The 19833-nt window shown below is 44.3% G+C and overlaps 1 protein-coding gene across 1 annotated transcript; it reads right to left on the reverse strand.

Annotated features, from left to right (window-relative positions):
- Positions 1–622: 622 nt before the first annotated feature.
- Positions 623–19137, reverse strand: NDFIP1 (Nedd4 family interacting protein 1). Its single transcript, XM_067304670.1, has 8 exons — positions 19036–19137; positions 9386–9473; positions 8069–8199; positions 7084–7171; positions 6783–6907; positions 4795–4861; positions 4029–4134; positions 623–1611 (listed from the first exon to the last, which is right to left on the reverse strand). Exons 1-7 carry the CDS (start codon positions 19078–19080, stop codon positions 4031–4033), a joined length of 648 nt encoding a protein of 215 aa, XP_067160771.1. The 5' UTR covers positions 19081–19137; the 3' UTR covers positions 623–1611; positions 4029–4030.
- Between the last annotated feature and the right edge of the window lie 696 nt (positions 19138–19833).

A 19833-nucleotide genomic window follows, 5' to 3' on the forward strand; every position in this document is an offset into this window, starting at 1 on the left:
CCGAGTCCGCCGGCCACCGAGTGAGCAGAAACAGGAATGCCAAATATTCCGCTTCCCTCAATACACAAGACCAAATAAGGCCCAAACGCCACGAGAATAAACACAAGGCTAATCTACCAAGTTTGGGCAAATGCGATTCAGAGTTCCCCAATGCTACAGATTTTGCCTTGCAGGATAAACTTAATAATTCTCCCTGTGTACACTTATCCGTGTTTAAAAAGGAAGTCTCCGCGTGACCCCCATGCATCTTCGTCAGCCCGACTGCTTGTTTGTCAAGACTATACGGTTGTGAAGTTCTGCCACGAAACAAAACTATGAATAAACCATTTCACAGAGCAGATAAGTTATATACGCAAGACAAAAAAAAAAAAAAAAAAAAAGGCACGGAATCACTGTTTCCTGAACTGCCGGAAAAAGAGGCTGAAACCGAACACCGCCTCAGGACTAGGAAATCTGCCTACGAAAAGGAAGAAAGATACCTTGAAGTGGAGAACGTAATCAAGTTTGTCTTATACCTTCTGTGGAAAAGTAAAGAAATTTCATCGGATAATCTGCATTTGTAGTCAATAACCAGAAACAATAAAGTATATAATCTAAATTAAACAATCATCTACAGCAAAAATTGCTACATAAGTGACATTTATTAATGTTCTGCTATATTTACAGTTTTAACATAGTAAAACTCCAAAGTGAATTACCACTTGGCAGAAAGCACAAAAGTGCACATTAAATCTACATTTATAACACATCATAGTCTCTGCTAACATAAATTATAAAAGCAAGAATTACGGGTATGTTAGGAATTGTCTCAAAAGTCCCAAGCCAAAGGAAAAAAAAAAAAAAGGCCTTTGTTTTGCAAGATGATTTTTTATACAAAGTTGCAATGTGATCTTCCATCTTTACACTACCAACATGTACTGTGAAAACCCCTATATAGTCAAAAAAGTAGGTAGTATGAAAGTAAAGTATACTATAACATTTAGAATATAGACTATTAAAAAAATTAATACTTGCGCCACCTTCAAAACAATACGCTCTTCCAATTATACCTTAAAAATCTGTATCGCGTAGACCAGTTTTTCCCCTCAGACAGAGCTAGCAGAGGTGGTGCGCGACTCAAGCGGCAGAAGGGTACGCAGCCACGGCGATACCATCCCTTCAGCTTCCGAGATCATCCCTGCGGGGCCGTCGGCATCACGCGCACCGTACACTAAACACCAGCGTCCAAACCCGCTCTTCGGCCGGAGAACGAAATAAAGCACGACTGTCCCCTGCTGGCTACGGGGGCGTCGCTCATGCTACCGAAATTACTACAGATACTATATAAGGCTTTATTAGCACGTCACAGACTCGATTGCGATAGCTTTTTCAAACATTAGCCACTAATGATTCAATGATTACAGAATTCTGCATTAATTATTAAAATTTTACACCTAGAAACAAATAGAAAGAAATGTTTCTCCTTTTTTCCAACAGTACTTTTATTTATTTATTTTAAAGCAGGTGATTATTTTTTCTTCTGTTTCAGAGTCTTGATTCACTTCCTGCAGGTGTCCTGTTACTTCTTGAGGGAGAATTCACTAACGCAGGAAGACATTTGCCAGAAAACATCTGTTGGAGAAGGATATTGAATATTGAAACACTATAGTTAGACTGTTATTTTGGATACCAGAAGGATGTAGCTCACAGAGTGCAGGATGTCTAAAGGCTTATGAAATATCTCCCTGCACAACGACACGACTCCAGTGACGGCAAAATGCTCAGTAGTTTTATGCACATTTTACAGTTCTGAACAGTTAACATTCTTTAAGTAAAAAAAGAAAGAGACACTAGACCAGACAAGCTCTTAGAAATACTGGCATAGACACTAAAGGTACATGAAATTTCACTGCACTTGCACTACGAGAACAGAATAAAATTTGACTCACGCTTTTATTTGCTGTACTCATCCACTATGACTATGATTTCTTTCTATTCTTCGACCAAATGTTTTGGTACAAAAGAGACAAGAGCTCTCCTAAATTGTCTATTCCAGCAATGCTGAACTGGAGCTGTTTAAACCCGACCTCCACCAGCAAACTCCTGCAGTTGTCACACAGCTGCCGCGTTCTGCCGAGACGACACTCGCCCAGTTCGTGCCGTCACATGCAAAGGAAAACCCCAGCAGCCCTAGTGTCGGTTCACAGTACACACGGATTAAACAGCATACGCCAAGCGTTCAGCGAGATTCGTTTTCACCAGTTATTTTCTGACTTACACAAATTATGCCTCTCCTCCTGCCCGCCTCATTTTCTAAAAATTAGTCCCCTTCTAAAACGAAAATGAACATTTACCATGCCCTTTTCATTACGCCCTACAGAGGGAAGCTGATCTGAAGCACAATGATGTATTAAATATCCAAGTCTCTTGTGGTTTTCTTTCTCAGAATTTAGGATTAAAGACTTATTTTCAGTGGAAGTGTCAAATTCATAATTTTTAGAAGCGATACTGGACATTATCTCAATACACCTGTAAGAGACAGTGCTTTTGGAAAGTGCTAAAATGACCAAAAAAAAAAAATCCCTCCATCCTCACAAGCTTTTTCAAGGACTCAAGCAAGGTATCTAAAATTATAATCTGCATTTCCAAACACAGGCCTTAAAGGCTGTGCAATAAGAAACCACACAGTTCCTAAAATAAATGAAAAGTAACATTCAGTAAAGAAGAAGAAGAAGAAGAAAAATACGTGTTCACTGAGAAGAATAAACTACAGGTGAAACATCTAATATTTAAATGCTCAAACTATGTGACCGTACAACTGGGGAAATCAAACCCTCTGGTGACTCAGCAGGATGTTCGGAGGATACCACAAATCCTGGAGGAGGTCAACAGAACAGTCCACCATAAACCAGCAACTTTGTTAAACAAAACAAACACTTAAATAAATTGACTAAGAACTATATTACACACTATCGCCACTGGAAAACTCAAACTGGAAAACACAGCACAATGTTTGTTTTGTGTAGCACGTTCTCATTACAGACTGAAAATGAAGCAGAATCTTATGCAATTTGCAGTTTCTAATAAAAAGAAAGTGGATTTGGAATATTAAGCCTTGGTTTAAAATTCTGAGCAATTCAATAACACCCAACGTACAGCCTGAGTTTGTCTGGTTTCTTTATGCCACTGTTCCAGCTGCAACTGTTTCAATTCTGTCTTGGGGAAATCTAATGTTATTACGATATTTCTAAAGGGAGCATCAGGTTGCACTCACCGTCTCGGAAGTAACCTATTACAGCACTTCCCTCCCCTCAGGGAGGGACAGTTAATGCAAGGCCGTCATCTGCTGTAACAAGGAAATTATGCTAGAAGGGTTCAAATACTTAAGTCTCCATCTTTAAGGTCCCATTAAGAAGGTAAAAATGTTAAGGTTCATCCTTAAAGACTTTTAGACATTAGGTTTTTTTGAAGAATGGTCAGGTAGGACAATATATTCAAAATATGTGGGAGTGGTTTTCAAGGAGAAAAAGCGTTCAAGAGCTGAATTTCTCCAGGAACTTGGCAGACAATTCAAACAGCATACAAAGTTCAGACAAATCGTTCTTTCTGGGACATAAGCCAAAGACACTGGCATAATCTTCTACCCACATTTCATCTGTGACCTTTACTCACATTTAGGAGATACCATATGTTTCAGGCATGTTATTTATTCTGAAAGACCCACCTGCCAAAAATACAGTGTCATGCCAAGGGGCAGAGATTTTGTTTTTACAATTCAAGTCAAGGAGTCTAATGCATCTAAAATTCTTCAAAGCAAAAACTGGAGGAAATGTCAAGTATTTCTCTGCTCGCAACCACATCAATCTGGACTCTTGCTCTGCCGATCTGTAGAAACAGGGCTGTGTATGGGATACCAAGAAAAACCTATGTTTTCTATTACCCTGTGTTCTAAAAATATTGAAGCAAAAAATATCTAGCTTGAAAGAGTCACCAAATGAGTCAAAAACAAAACAGAAAAAAAAAAAAAATCAGGAAAGCAGAAAGTTTACCTTTAGTAAATAAAGAGAACTCTGGTCCTGGGGAGAGTGGAAAAAGTATCTGGCATCTTCCTAACCTTTGCATAATTAATAAATCCTCTGAGAAACAGCAGAAAACCTAGATGAAAGAAACACATTTGTCCAGTTAACACAGATTTTGTTTCTACAGCTAGAGAAACAGCAGTTCAACTCACCACTGCTACCCCAGAGAGACCTAAATTGCTGGGATGCACAATAGCTGATTGAATATAAGAACTTTTTTGGCATGGGTGACACCTAATCTCTCAATTTCATGCAATCTCAAAAACAAACCTTCCTTAGCCAGTTCTCTAGCCAATTACAAAGTTTCTGATTGTCCACAAGCCCGTGTGTCAACTAGCCCTGTGTCGGTACCTGTACCACCGACTTCAGACATGACCTTTTCTCAGGCTACGTTCCTGTATCTTATTTAGTCAAAACACTCTTCCATTTAAGATGTGATAAGAACAGATATGACAGCAGTTACTATCAAGACGAGCATCATTCTGTTCTTTACTCCTTCTGGATGATAAATGAGACGCTGCCACCAAGAAATGACAACAAAAGGACAGTGTCTATGTGTACCTTTAAAACCTAGAAAGCATCCAGTAAGAGCATGAGATAAGTATTTTCAGCGTTACATTTCAGTTTTACACCTAAACATGCATATCTGAATAGCCAGTAAAGCTATGCTCACAGAAAACATTATTGCACTTTACAGCGTTTCAAATCCCTCTTCCTCCCAAAACAAAGCACTTACCTAGTACAAGGAAAACCCACCAAAGCCAATACTGACCATCAAAGTAACCCGGGAAATAGGTGGAGAACTAAAAACAAAACAAAAAACAAAACCCACAAGTTAGAGCACTTGACAGTTTCTGAACCCAAATCTGTTCTCAGTAACCAAATTAATTTTGGCAGTAACCAAATCAAGCCCTCTACCTTCAGGAAGGTTTATAGACTGTTACTTGTCATTGCTCTGTAACTGTTACTATAGATCAGAGGGAACAAACTAGCTTCATGAATTTTCACTTCAGATTTTTCTACACAAATATCAAACTACAAACTCTCAGGGGAATGGAATAGGTTCAATAGGCAGCCATAAACTTGCGGTCAGAGGAGCAGAAAGACACTACTGAACAAATATTCCCACTTGCCCTTGCATCTTTGCTGCTCAGTCACATTTGCAGCTTCTGAAAGGGGAGACAAGGTTTGCAACAGTTCATCGTGCTAATCACACTATAAGGCCAGATAGTTCAGCAAACAGAAGTACTGTTGAAAGGGAAATCCCAGATCTGTGGAACCCTTTGACAATACTTTCTACTGGGAAAATTGCTACCTGTTGAATGAAAGGCACCAACATTACTAGAGTACTGAAATTCGTTATGTCAGTGTTAAATACTGTATATATTTTTTTTCATTCTATTCAAGTTAAAAAGCTTACAAAAGGCAAAATTAATCCAAAGTTTAAATCAAATCTAGAGTTAAGGGCAGCCGTTTCTGTCACACTTCTTATTCTAGCCCATAGTACTTAGGACCACTGTTACAAGACGCCCCCTAAAATATTAACTTTCTACAGAAAAAGTTAATAGATACCACATTTACAAATCTAATTCCTAGCTCAAGAAGATTAGGAATGACATGACAGCTCTAATGCTAATGCTCTCTACTTCTACTTACGCACATCTAATGAGCTTTTTGGTTTGAAATTCCAAATAAACTTTGGCCTGGAATGTCTGCATGGAATTTTCACAGCCACCAGCTTTTCATGGGCTCTGCATAAAGCTTGTCTGAAAAATATTTCTTCACATTCCCTCCAAAAAATAGTTCAGCTTGGCTTCCCCCACTCCCCCACTTCATTTCTTACAGCATCAGCACACCTGTATCCTTTAAGTTATTTTCAGGAAGGTTTCTCCTTCCTCCCTCCAAGTTTTAAAAATATTAAGTCAGCCTTTCTTGCTTCTGTAGGCAGACGTCCGTTCCCAGCAGGACCCTGCCTTTGCACCTGGGCTCCTATCATACACCCCAGTTCCGACCAGTCACTCCTTCCCTTTCCCTCCCCTGTCTGATCGGGGGCAGCAGGGAAACACTGCATCTTTTAACAAGCCGGGTAGGCACAGAGTTTACTTATGTGAAAAATACAATTAAAAAGGAAAGCATCCTTCCTTCTCACCACCTGCTGCTTGTGCCGCAGGCACATGGCACCAGAGGGCACCAGCGAGCTTCCCCGGCCACACGGCCAAGAGGGCACTGCGTGCTCTTTCAGCGAAAAACCACTCACACCTCCTAATTTTCCAGTCCCTATTTCCCTCCCCTCATCAGTCATGCTCATAGAAACCCCCACATTTTAGGGAATATTTATGTTTCAGAGTAGCACCTGAAGAACATCCTACAGGAGAGAAAAACTGCTCTGCTGACGGTAGGGCTTGCTTTACCTGGATAAACGTTATGTGAAGATGAGAATTTTATTACTGCTCAGCATACAAACGAATTTTGATCCAATACAATGGCTAAGTCAAAAAGAGACATACTTGGGGATGCAATCTTTATTCTCATTTATTACAATAACAACCCCAGCATCTGACCATCTAAACAGGGTAGCATGATGGAAAAGTTCTGTCCTCACTGAACAAGGGCTCAAAATGCATTTCAATATAAATAGAGATGAACTAAAAAATGAGCTAGGGCGGAGGGCAAAAGGGAAGAGAGCAGCATCTGTGTATGTATTTTTTGCACTAAACAACTTACCCTGACAATCAGGATCCACTTAATAAGAGACAGACCAAACCCAGAAATGGCCCCATATCGTCCTGCAGCTGAAGTAGTCAGACAGAAAGAGAGGAAGAATCCAATCCAGTTGAAGAGGAACGCCACTGAGAAAGCAGGAGAAAAGCAGCAGGTCAAGCCCTCTTTGTATTCCAAGAAAAAACAAATTCCTTGAAACTGGAACATACAGCTTTTTCCTGGTGCTACATAAACATAAGTGGGAAACTACGCTAGCTGCTCAGGGTCACTGATTAAAGAAAATTAAGTTCCATCATGTACTTACTGAAGAAAGTTAGCATGAAAATGCCATCATTTCCTATCCTCAGCTGATCAGTATCATCAAAGTCATCCCGTGTCACAAAGTCATCCTCCTGCAAACCAAAGGGAGAAAGGAGGTGAGTGGATTTCAGACAGCCCAATCCTTATAGCAAAACAAAGTCTGCACGTGGTTCTTCAAGCAAGGGCCAGCAAATTGCACAGCTCTCAAAAAGCAGTGTGCAGTGGAGGAATACAAAATGGTTATTTTACATTTAAGAAAATCCCCCTAGGGGAAAAAAAAAAATCCTAAGTCTCAAAAGGCTTAAAATGCCAGCAGGAAAAAATCCCAAGGGCATGAAATATCAAGTCAGTGGCAGTAATTTTTTTAAGGTAGCCAAAATTAGGCATGCTCTTTTTCTGGCTACAAAGAATTCCCCTACTCATCAGAAAAATTAAAGATATGACTGCAACAAGGAATTTAGCTCCTATAGAGAAGTATAACCAGCACTCAATATCTGATGCTAGCAGGGTTGGGGAACAGGCTGAACAAGGGATGAAGTTGAAAACAAAAATGAAAAAAGTATATTCCAACAGAGAGAATGGCTTTATCATTCTTACATCAGCTACACTGACCCCTGGAAAAGTCAACTTATTAAGTGGAAGGAGTAACAATGGTAGATATGCTAGCTGGCTGAAAATTAATCCCAAATCTTTAAAAAAAAACAAAACAGTGCACACAGATACGGTACAATGCCTCTGTCAGCTTGCCAAACCATTTGGATAGCACATACTGGCATTACTGAGGTGTCTTACATCATTGTAGCTGCCTGGACAAAAATTAAAAAAAACACACCCCCAGAACTCTTGGGAGCATGTAATATCACCATCCTAGAAAGTTAAAAAAAAAAAAAAAAAAAAAAAAAAAGGCCAGGACATTTGATGGACAAGACTTAACGCATTCCTTCTACACAAGGAACCCGGAGGACGCGCAGCCAGCCCAGTGCACTTACTCTTCCAGGAACCAACGGAATCGTAGCTTCAGCCTTAGTTCTCTCTGCTTCATCATAACTAGGCAGTGTTGTGGCCACGTTGTAAGAGGGAGGCTTTGGAAATCCTGACTCATCCTTGTAGTCAAAATAAGCTGCAAAAGAAAATTATATAGAACGCAATTTGCCAGTTCCTCAAGAATGTCAGGCTGGGAACAAGCAGCATTTCAGAAGACTTCAAAATATGCTAACACCCCAAATCTTCAAAGCCTGCACCTCCTGTTCCCTCTGTACCCTTCTAGCCTACCACCATCCCTCTCACCCTCCCCCCCTCCCAAAAAAAAAAGCTAAAAACACAGGAGCACCTTATCGAATACAAAGTAATACGACGAGCACTCCTTTAACATGCCTGGCTGGACTTATTTTTAAAACAACAATACATGCTGTGTCTCTCATGGCTTCAATAAAACAGAAGTATTCATATTTTCAAACTCCAAGTGGTACGAGTGAGTCAAAGAAGAATCATTGTGAGCCTTAGGTCACTGGTGACCAGTTTTTCCAGAAAAAGATTCCAAATTGTTTTCTGCTGGAGGGGAAAGGGATTGAAACAAAAAGCAAATATAGCACTTCTGAGCCCCAACCTCTTAGATGCGCTAAGGAATCAGAATTAATGGGGACATCTTTATTACTAGTGCACCAATAGCTCAATAGGTATCTTGAGAAACACAATATTCAAACTTCTAGCCAAAGCCGACAGGCTGTTTGAGAGACTGACAATACATTACATTTGTTTCCCGAATCTTGTAACAGTTGACTATGGTCTGGAGGGAGAAATGAAGAGATTTACCTAAACAAAAATACATAACCAGCACAAAAAAGTAGTTTCGCTAAAGCTGTTAGTGAGTCATATGACAGCATGATGATTCAGAAGAAGTATAACCCTTATGACCAAGTCCATAGATATTGAAAACTGCAGTAAAGGTAAATTATTTAATCCTTTTTAAATAACGAGTTCTTTATGGAAGAAGCAGAGTATCACTCAAATGCCGAATAATGAGAGGGGAACCACAAACCCTCACAGCTCTTAGATTTTAACTGTCTTCAATCTACTAAGAGCACTGAGAAATGCAACTTGAACACCACTTTATAGGATGACATCAGATCAACGCAGCCAAATTGCATCTTCTAAACCACAAGTAACAATAGTCTCTTCGGATCAATTCTGATCCGTTCCAGCCCTAGCAAGGAAGCCGCAATGCCATCGGTCAATAAGGAGAACAATTAAGGCGGTAAGAAAGAACAGCAGACCAAACGCAGCTATTTCCTTTCGGGTGAGTTTACCTGCATTCTCCGCAGAAATGCTGCTGTAAGGCGGAGGGGCATCGTTTACCACTGGCGCAGTCTCGCCTGGCTCCTCTTCATTCTGCAGCTGAAAAGACCCATGCACAGTTTAATGACAGCTGAAGAGAGAGAGAGAGGGAAAGGAAACCCCAGTCTGATGAGGGAGGGATATACGCAGCCCAGCTGAGCTTCTGAAAGGTTTCCCAAGTTCTGTGAAATTAGCCCGATAGTTTTAATCGCATACGGCAGCCTCTTGTCGGGCAAGGCTGCCTCGTGGCATTGCGGGACTTTCAAGCAGTTGCCGTGCTTCGCTCCAAAGCGTTCCCGCTTGCAATGATCAACAGGCCACGTCAGCTTTAATGTGTCTTTAAGTCATACCTTCGCACACCTGGACGTGCGCAAAGCCTAGCGTACATGTCTTCAGCACCCGACCATTTCCCAACAACTCGCTACGACTTCTGAGCTCGCGCTAGCTGGGAGCCGCCACTGCGTCTGCCTGAGGTTAAAGGGAGGAAATGGCAAGAGCTACCCAAGGGCAGACTCCAGCGCTGTCTGTGGCTTTGCGAAGAACAATTTTTTCGGCAGATGCATTACATAATGATACAGGCAAGCACAAACCTTGCCGTTTCCCCTCACCCTGCCATGCTATACGACTGAAAGGAAGACAGCTTATTTTATGCACTGCGCTTCCCACAGACTCTGTATAAATAACTGCAAAGCTTATCAAATATAGAGCGTGCCACTTGCATGCAGTAGGCATGTGAACAGCCTTCGATCCCGGCTGCTGGCAATACTAGGCCGGGAGCATCCCAAGCAGAACGCGTCGGAACGGCATTTAAAATGAGCCGTCATTGAAGTTTTGTGCTCTTTCCATTTCGCATCATCTCATTAACAGAGAAAATAAGTTTGTAAACAGAAAGTCGACTCATATCAAGAGGTCACCTTGGGACTGAACCACTTGCCTGGATAGAGAGATACTACCCTCTTTTGCAATCACCGTTAAGCAATAGCAATTCCGCAACTTCTTTCTTAACATCCTAACAACTCTTCCTCACGCATACTAATGCTAATATTCCAGAAGCAATCTGTGATGTTTTTCTTTCTTTTCTTCGGGGAGGCATTTAGGGCCTTTTTTCACAGCAGCATTCAAGTCCTTCCCAAGCATTTAAGAAGGGGGGGGGAGGGGGCTTTTTATTATCATTACTGCTACTAAGCTCTGGCTTTCTTTAGTTATATATCTTAGGGAAAAAAAAAAAATTAGCTCATGCCTCTAAAGGAAGGTCTTGTTTTGCACATAACTGTCCTGTATCTTTATTTTTTAACCTTCTGCTGCCTAAGATCAAAGGATCAAATTACATCCATGCCCTCTGTGATATCAAATCCAAAGCTTTTTCAGATGTTTAAGTGCAATTCATCAGACTTGCGCACAGAAACAACCCCCGCACGTCTACACTGTTTGACATCCAAGTCCTGCAAGCCGGCGAAGAAGCATGGACCGTTCCATCTTCTCTGCCGTTAGCTGGACGACCGCAGGCGGGACGGGCTGCGCAAGCGCCCGCAGACGCGGCACCAAGCGACCAAGCGTCAGAGCTGCCCAGGTCAGCTACGGCACGGAGATTTTAACCGCGCCTGCTGTTAGGAGAGTTAGCATTAACCTCGCGGCGGCGTTTGAAGGAGGCGGGAGAGCGAGCGCTGGCCTGGGCAGCCCTGCGGGCGGACCCGAGGGGTCAGCTCCCACGACGCCGGGGAAAGAGGAGGTTCAAAGCGCCGGCCCCCGGCCAAACGCGGACCCAGCTCCCGCCGATCCTTCCGCGCAGCCAGGCGGCACGGAGGCGAGCGAGGCAGGTCCCGCTCGCGGGAGCCACGGCTTCGCCAGCGCCGCGGAGCACGAGCAATTAGCAGCCGCCGCTGCCGCCGCCAGCAGCGGCAACGCGCCTCGCTCTTCTCTCCAACCAGCTAACGCAGCACCAGCGCTCGCCAAATTGCAAGAGCACCCCACTTTACAGGCCCTACGGAGCTCAGTCATTAAGAGCAGACTGTGACTTGTGGAGCGAATGCACCTTAAAACAAGGGGGATTTGCTTTTAAGAGAAAACAGAGACACAAGAACAGCCTGGATACAACATTAGAGGGGTCGTCTAACAAATGATCCAGCAAAACACAGAAAGGCCAAGCCGGTTAATTCAGTCTCCATCAGCTCTGCTTTCTACGAACTTTCAGAAAGTCTTCCACCGGGCTCATTTTCAGTCCGTCCATGAAAATTCAATACTTTCACGCCAGCTTTGCTGCTGCACGTACAGGGCCCAGGCTACGATAAACGACGAAGGGCTCCGACACGCTACAGACGTTCTCCAGGTACCGCGCGCATCGCATGGCTCGCTGTCTTCACGGTGGCAGGGCAGAACATTTCCAGCTACATCCCTAATACTCAAAAGAAAGGAAGAAAGACGACATACAGCCCAAACGCGCAGTCACCAAGGAGGGGGAAAGGAAAGCACTAGATATGACAACCCCGCCAGAGATGAAACAAAAACGGACACAGAAAGCTGAGGATATCATTAATTCTTGCAGTCTTCTGCCAATAAGAATGAGAAATATATATTCTTACAGTTAAGTTACATGGGAGAAAGCAAGCTGGACTTACCGCTAGCTTTGAATCACTAAATTTAAGTAACACCACAAAAAACGCAGTTACTTTTTCAGATCGAGCTGGAGGCTCTATAAGGTATACGGTTATAGAAAACAGATTTTCCTTCTAATGGACAAGCTACACAAATGCCTTCCAGACTTCTAAATGATTCCAGGCATCTAAAATGCAACTAAGTGCTTATTAGCAAAACAGTAAGGGTTCATGTGACAGGAAGAATGAATCATCGATGAGGTCTCACATGGCCCAGCACTGCTCTGCTCGCACCAGCCTTGCATTTTCCATCAAAGTTGGTGCAGGCACCAGGTACACGCAATTAAGGCGGCTGTATTACTCAGTTTTGCAGGCAATTTGCCCTTTAGGCTACCACTGAAAGTCTTCAGAACCTGGAGAATCTGATTAAAGCAGTGTTTGATTGAAGTCTCTTTTGCTGAGGCTGTTAGTTACTTTTCCTTTGATTCACTGATGGATGTTGGCTTTTAAAGCATGGCTCTTGGGTTGTTTTTTTTTTCCTCATTAAAAATAAAAAGACAGTCTCTACAGCAACATATACAGTTATTAAAACAAAAGTTCGGCTGAGTTATTTTTTCACACCATTACTAGAATATCAGAACAGTTGCCTGAGAGAATGGGATAAGACCCAGGGACATTTAGTTTCCAAAAAAGTCACAGCAATCTGGCTCCGAGAAAGACACTGCCTCTATCTGTCACTTCCCCCAGCTGAGGCCTATCAAATATAAATACACACACAGTAGCATTAAAGTTCAATGCTTACAGAATTATTTGAAAAATTTCCAAGCCTAATTTTGGAGAAAACTTTTCCAATAAATACATTTTTTAATTCTTCCAAATTTTCTAAACTTAACATATTGGCTGCTGACCTAGCACTGGATCTTTTGTTGTGTTTTGTTGTTTTTTTTTTTAAACTTCCCTTAACACAAGCCTTTAGGCTACAAACAACTCCAATACAAACCTCAGTTGAATGCCCTGTGCACAAAGAAGTACACGCACATATTTTTTATACTAAATCAGGATTACTACAAACTCTATCTTATGTATAACTCAGCAGTACACCATCAATGTTTAACGCATTTCAGTTCTTGCTCCAGGTTCTGGCATGAAAGGTAGAACTGCACAAAAATCCCGCAGAGGAATCCTAGACTGAAGATAACCCTAGTCAGGTCTCACTTCCGTTGTTACTATGGCAATAGAGTTCTGTGAGATTTTTAAAAGGCAGATATCTAAGTAAGAGACTGAAAAAGAATCAATATTTTTAAAAAAGGTGACAGCACAGATTTTTTTCAGAACATTGAAACCATAACCTTTGCAAACCATATATAGCCATAAAAAAAAAAGTGCATAGTTACTAAATTGGAGAGTAGTCCAGCAAGTCGGCTGCCTATTCACAGAAAGGCGACATTTCACTTCATTGCAACACCCCTTCCTTTTCCCATTTGCTATCTTTGACCTTTTGAAGACAAACGAGAGCTTCTGCCAACCCCAAAGGAGAAAAGAATTATTTTACTGATTTATGCTTCACGTTAAACTTACGATGATATGAAATCCTGACTTTTGCCCAACGCTGCTGCAGATCCCTATCACTCCGTATCGGCTTGTTGATCAGCAGAAATAACGATAAGCCACTAGACAAGTCTACCCGCACGCACCAGCCCTCGGCAGCCCCCTCCTTGGTGAGCAAATGACTGTTTTCTCCTCTTTCGGTTCGTTTAACCGAATTAGAGTGACAGCACTGAGCGGCTCGGCTCTCCCCAGCGCGCGACGCCCGGGCGTCCCAAGGCGTTTGCGATGCGGTTAGAGGCCCTTCTTCGGCCTCACGTGCCTCCTCTTCCCTGCCTGCTCCCGGTGCCAGCGCAGACACCGGAGCTCCCGCATGGGAACCGCGCTGGGGCACGGGGCCCTGGGCAGCCGCCTCGGACGCCGGAGCTCGCCTGGCCTTTGGGAACGGCCTCCCAAGGTCTCCTCCAGCACGGGATAGCCATCGATCCTGCAAAGCGCCCTGCCGGGCGGCGCGCTCGCTGCCGCACCGGCGTAACGCTGCCGGACGCATGGGACCCGAACGGCCAAAGCTGCGTCTGCAAGCGCCCTCTGAGCTGCTAAGATAAAGACAAAAAAAAAAATCAAAACATTTTTTATGCCCATCAAAATACAATCTGTGCTCACGAGCGTGTTGCTCTTTACTGACTCACTGCAGTTAATGGCCTGAGCACAGAAGTATAGATCAGGACAGGGAAACACACTGATCTAATTCCCTTGCTTCTGCTCATACAGGGAATTACCCTGGCTTGGCTAGACTGTGTAAACAAGCACTTAAGGCCAAAATCAGCCTGTAGATACACACTGCCCTTAGATTTGAGTGTTCAAAGTTTACGGTTTTAACACCAGAAGAACTAGGTTTTAATCTTAGATAGCTGTAGTTAAGTTTCACACACTTAACAGAGCATAAAGCCTTACTATAATATTTAGGGTCACATTAAAATTTTCTGGACATTACTAAATCACAGAAAGAACTCTGGATCTTTTAAGTATTTAAAATACCATTAAAAAATAAATTAAAAAAATAATTGTGGTATGAAGAATGTTAAGTATCTTTGATTAAAAAAAGAAAAAAAAACCCACTGTGCCATCGTATATCATATTTGGATATTTCAGCTTCAAAGAGGCAGCAGCTGAAGGAATGGATACAATTTAATATTGCATTTTTCTTATTAATTCCAATGACAAAGAATCAGAATACACAAACACAAAAGACTTCTGGTGCTTGCTTTCAGTATGGCTACCTTCAAAACGTGATGCCAAGCCCACATAAAGAGGCACCACCTCTCTCATGAATCACTGAGCAACCTGAAGGCCTAAGGGACTGTTCCCACATCTGCTTCCCAGATGGGGTCACTGAGCCCACACAGCTGAAGCGACGAGTGAAAAGTCAAAGAAACCTAACTAAGAGTCAGACGCCATCCTGCCACCCGAGACAACATTAAAAAAGCAGTCTGCGTGAGAGGCTGTTTTCTGCTCTTACCCAAGCTACGTGGTATTAGGCTACTAATGTTTCATCGTCTTTCCCAAGTTCTTTGAAATTCAGAGCTGGAATATACTTCATTTTCTGTAATTACATTTTTAGATAGAATTACTAAAACCTTCCGAACTCACCTGATAGGTGCTGTTGCCTACAGAGGCAGGTGTTGGAGAACAAAACGCCCAGGTCCCAGTATGCAATTACTGAGACTTGAGTCACCTGGAACAAAGACCGTGCTGCACAGAAGGTAGTTTAGTTTCAGATAAAATATGGGGCTCATTAGATGCAAATGAATACACAGAGTGGCTGTGCATGAGACAGGACTTTACTTTGCACCTTTTTTTTTCTTAAATCTTCACTGTTTTGAAGGCAAGGGGTACTTTCTATCCAACTTACATGAATACACAAAAGAAAAAATGAAAGATGCAAAATCAACCTACCTTGGAAATTACGATAGCATTCTTATCAGTTTCAACTATCTTTAGCAAACACATCTTTTGCAAACTACAAGTAACTTACCAAGGAAATGAATCACTGACATCAGTTCTAACTGCTGACATTAAAAGACATGGTACATTCTCATCTTTTAGTTTTGATCTGCGCACACTAAAACTCTGTTTCAACTCAAAAGTTAAATACAAGCTTAACTAACAGGTGGCAACTGACACCTCCTTTGGTATCTCACTTCAGTCTTCTCAGATACTAAGTAAACATTATGGTCTTGTATGGATTTAAAATGCATTTGCATTATATCTTGAGCAATATGGTTCTTCTCCAGTTTCACTGAAAGAAAACCAAACAAACGGAAAAACCTTTCTTCCTTATGTTTCCCATACATACCTCCCATTACAAAATGATTCATGATCCACGTAAGCCTTCAACAAGTGAGACGGGAAGAAAATATCACTTAAAAAGGAATATGTATTTATTATTTCACACACCCACTGCTTCCTAGGTGGGTTTACATTACTCATATACATCACATTATTTTCAAATGTCTCAAGTAAAAAGCATGCCTCAACCAACTTACGATTTAAATAAACCTGTTAAAAGCCTCGCTATCTTTTCTAGAATGGAGGCTAGTTTCAAATCTGAGGATGAAATACTGCTTTGCCACTGACCTCGCAATCCGAGGAATACGCTCAAAAGGCTTTTAAGCCACCTAATCCTAAAAACGTCCCTGGGTAACTTTCCCAACGGCATGCCTAAATTACGACAGCCTCCCAGCGTCCCTTTTCGGGACGCAGCGCTGCCCAGAATAACCGTGCGCCGCGTGCGGCAGCCTCCCTCCCTCCCCGACCTCTCCCACCCCAGCCTCCTACCAAGCACAGCCGGGAAGAGCAGGAACCGAAACCAGCCGTCTTCCAGGTTATCCAGACCCTATTCCCCGACGCAAAGGGGCTTACGGTAAGGCTCAGATCCGTGCTCTGAGGTTTGGCCTTAGCTCTGTGCTCCACAGCACTGTGTTTCTCCGGTGCGTTAGATCAAACTGCCACACCGTTCAAAGGCACGCTCACGGGCTATTTTTTTATTAATTATCTAACGCCTGAATAAAGCAAAAAGGCTAGAGCTTTTGCAAGGTTAGCTTCGGAAGATAAACCACATTTCATATACATCATTTTAACACTCGGCGTTTCAGTGAGCTGACACCGGTTCTGAATTTGCACCCAAGGCGGCTTGCGGCAGATGCGAGGGCCCACACCCACGCAGTTCTGCGAGGAACACGGCGAAAAAGAAATACGTACGTTCTGGCCTCCATTATTCATCCCCGCTGTCCTCAGATTATTCACCTTAGCTATCTCCCCTCGTTAACTATCACTTTTTTGGAAAACACACACACTCAGGGAATACCGCAAATATTTTACACGTTCAGATAGTCTCCGGAATTCAAGAGTGCTGTTCCTACGCACAAAGATCAGGACACAAATAACTTTTACAGGAGCAGGGTGCCTCTGTCACACTCGGATAATACATCACATTTAGCCATAGAGGAACCACCTAATTATATGTCATCTAACTCCACTAATGCATTACCCCACCCCACAAAAAGCCACCACCACCAAAAACCCTCAAGATGAAAATTTTCAGTTCTCCTCCACTCTCTCACAATCCAGTAAATTAAAGATTAAATGATATGTGAAAACTTATTCTGAATTTCTACAGGCTATCCCTATTTACTGGATCCTGCATTTAGCTCTAGCCCTTACGGCTGGTCATAAGTTCATTCCAGGTCTTTCTTTGACACAAACGACAGACTTATTAGTTGTACATTCATAGACACAGTAAGTTTCAGTGTACGACAAACATTTGACATGTTCAATGTTAGGGAGATTCTTCTACCCTCTCATCTTCATCTAAATGTCAACTCTGCATCTTTAATTTCACAGCACACGGGTTTTTTTTGTTTTTTTGTTTTGTTTTTGAAGCAACGCAAGCATTAGAGACCAGTTCAGCAATAACACACTTAATGACAATTCAAACACTAGGGTTCTGGCACAGGGCAAGAGAAAAAAAGGCAAGAAAATTAGAAACTAATGTATAAATATATTTACTTTTGTATAGCTGTTTAGGATCCCCCATTCCAATTACGCCAGTTTTTTTCATGGGACCTTCATTATCTGTTGGTCTTAAATAACATAAATCCTTTGGGGCACAGACTGCCTTTCTAATCTCTGAAGTACCACGCAGAGCTACACTCTGCAGTAATAACAGTGTCTGTTATGTGTCTGTCTAATGTGTTAGCACGACCCAGCTAAATGACAGCTTTACGCATTTCTCTTTAAGGAAATTAGTATTGTTCTTATCAGTCAGGTACAGAGAGTCACTACAGAGTAGCGCAACAGCGTCCTTCAGCATGTTTTCGCATGCACCTCCACGGGCTCAAGACCATGGGACGCAAAGCTAGATGCCTCTGTAAAGGCCTTCAGGAGTTTGTGCAGGTCCGCCTGAACTCCAGGAGCCGGTAGGAAAGACAATATTAAAGAGACCTGGTTGCTTGCGTCTAAGCCTTCTGAAAACAAAAATAATAGTATTGGTAAACAAACACACGCTTTGCACGGAACAAAAAAGACGCTAAGTTTTACTTAAGGTTTACACATCTAACGTGTGAAAACTAGAGACCTCTGGCCACCAAAAGGCGACGAGGCTTCAATCCTAACGGGAAGCCGCAAGCGGCGTTCTGCGAGGAGAAGGGCGACCGGCCACGCCGGCGCCGCCACGGCGAAGTCCCAACACAGCGATTCCTCCTAAGGACGCCGGCTAAGTGGGCACGGGTTGCGCCAAGCTTTGAGGGATTTCTCTCCCCCTCGCTCCAAGCAATTAAGCCTCCGCTTCTGCGGCTCAGAGACGCGTGACAGCAGGAGGCAGATCACCCGGCCCGCTGCGAGAGCGGGGCCCTAATAAACCCGTATCTGTCCCGCGAGGCTAATGCTCCTGACAAAACAGCCTCCGAACGCGCTGAGTTTAAGTGCTCTGACGCCTCTCGTTCAGCAGCGAGAAGGAAAAACAAACTCGCGTTTGCGAGGACGCTCCGTACGGGCAGGCTCCGGCCTAAGAGGGTTTCAATTACAGCCCGAGGACCGAACGTAAAAGACGAAATAAAATTAACGTTAGCTCCCAGGCGGCGGGGAATTAGTTCGCTTTTCGGAAGCACCCGCGCGAAGCTGATCGGGACGCGGAGGCCGGGAGACCAGGAACGGCGGATTACGGGGAACGGCAGTGCCGCCGGGAGGCAAGGTCAACCCCGGCCCGGCCCTGCCCGGCCGCGGGCAGGCCGCCGCCGCCGCGCCGCCCCGCTCCGCTCGGCCTGCCCCAAGGGAAGGGGGCCGGGGGCGGCGGCGTGCCCCGGGCAGCCCGCTCCCCCCCCCCGCTCCGCCCCGCTCGGGGCCCCCGAAAGGCGCCGGGGCCTAGCACGGCGCCGCGCCGCCGCCCTCCCCGCGGCCTCGCCAGCCGCCGCCGCCGCCGCCCTCACCTGCTGGTAGCGGCCGCTGCTGGGCTCGGCGGCCGCGGCCGCCATGGCGCGGGGCGGCGGCGGCGGCGGCAGGGGGGGGGCGCGGGGCGGCGGCGCTGCCCGGGCGCCGGGCGCTGCTGGGGCGGAGGGCCGCGGCGGCGGGCGGGGGGCTCCTCGCTGCGCGCTCGGCTCCGGCCTCCTCCTCCTCCTCCTCCTCCCGGCCCTTCCTTCCCTTCCCTTCCTTCCCTTCCCTTCCCGGCCCTGCCTCCTCCCTCCCTCCCTCCGCCCGTCACGCTCGCCCGCCTCCTCCCCGCCGCCGCCGGCCCCGCCCGCCCGCAGCCCCGCGGGCGCCGAGCGCTCCCGGCCCTCGGCGGGGCCCGGCGCCGCGGCGGCCGCCGACACCCGGCCGCAGCGCAGCCAGCGCCGCGAAAAGGGGCGAGAGGAGAAAAGGCGTTTCGCGCCGGGCTAGCGCTCTGCTCGCTGACTAAGTTACGTGCTCATTAACATGTTCCCGGGCACTCTGTAGCGTCTTCTCGGGGAAAAAGCAACATGATGAACTCCATGCAATACATATGTATTACACATTATGAACCTTCAGGTATCGTTATTCAAGTTTCCATATCGAGTGTGAAAAGAAGCCCAGGCAGTCAGAAAAATCATGTAAATCCATGTTAAAAAGAGAATGCCACTTCAGCAAGAACTCAGTGGGGTCAATATGCACAAAAACCTGGTACCGTCCTAAGTCTGATTATCTTCAGTTATATCTGTTACTAACATGGTATCATCTCTATCAGTGCACGCCAGCACATATGTGCATTA

The sequence above is a fragment of the Apteryx mantelli genome, chromosome 14 (genome assembly GCF_036417845.1).
Source record: "Apteryx mantelli isolate bAptMan1 chromosome 14, bAptMan1.hap1, whole genome shotgun sequence".
Lineage (NCBI taxonomy): Eukaryota > Metazoa > Chordata > Aves > Apterygiformes > Apterygidae > Apteryx > Apteryx mantelli.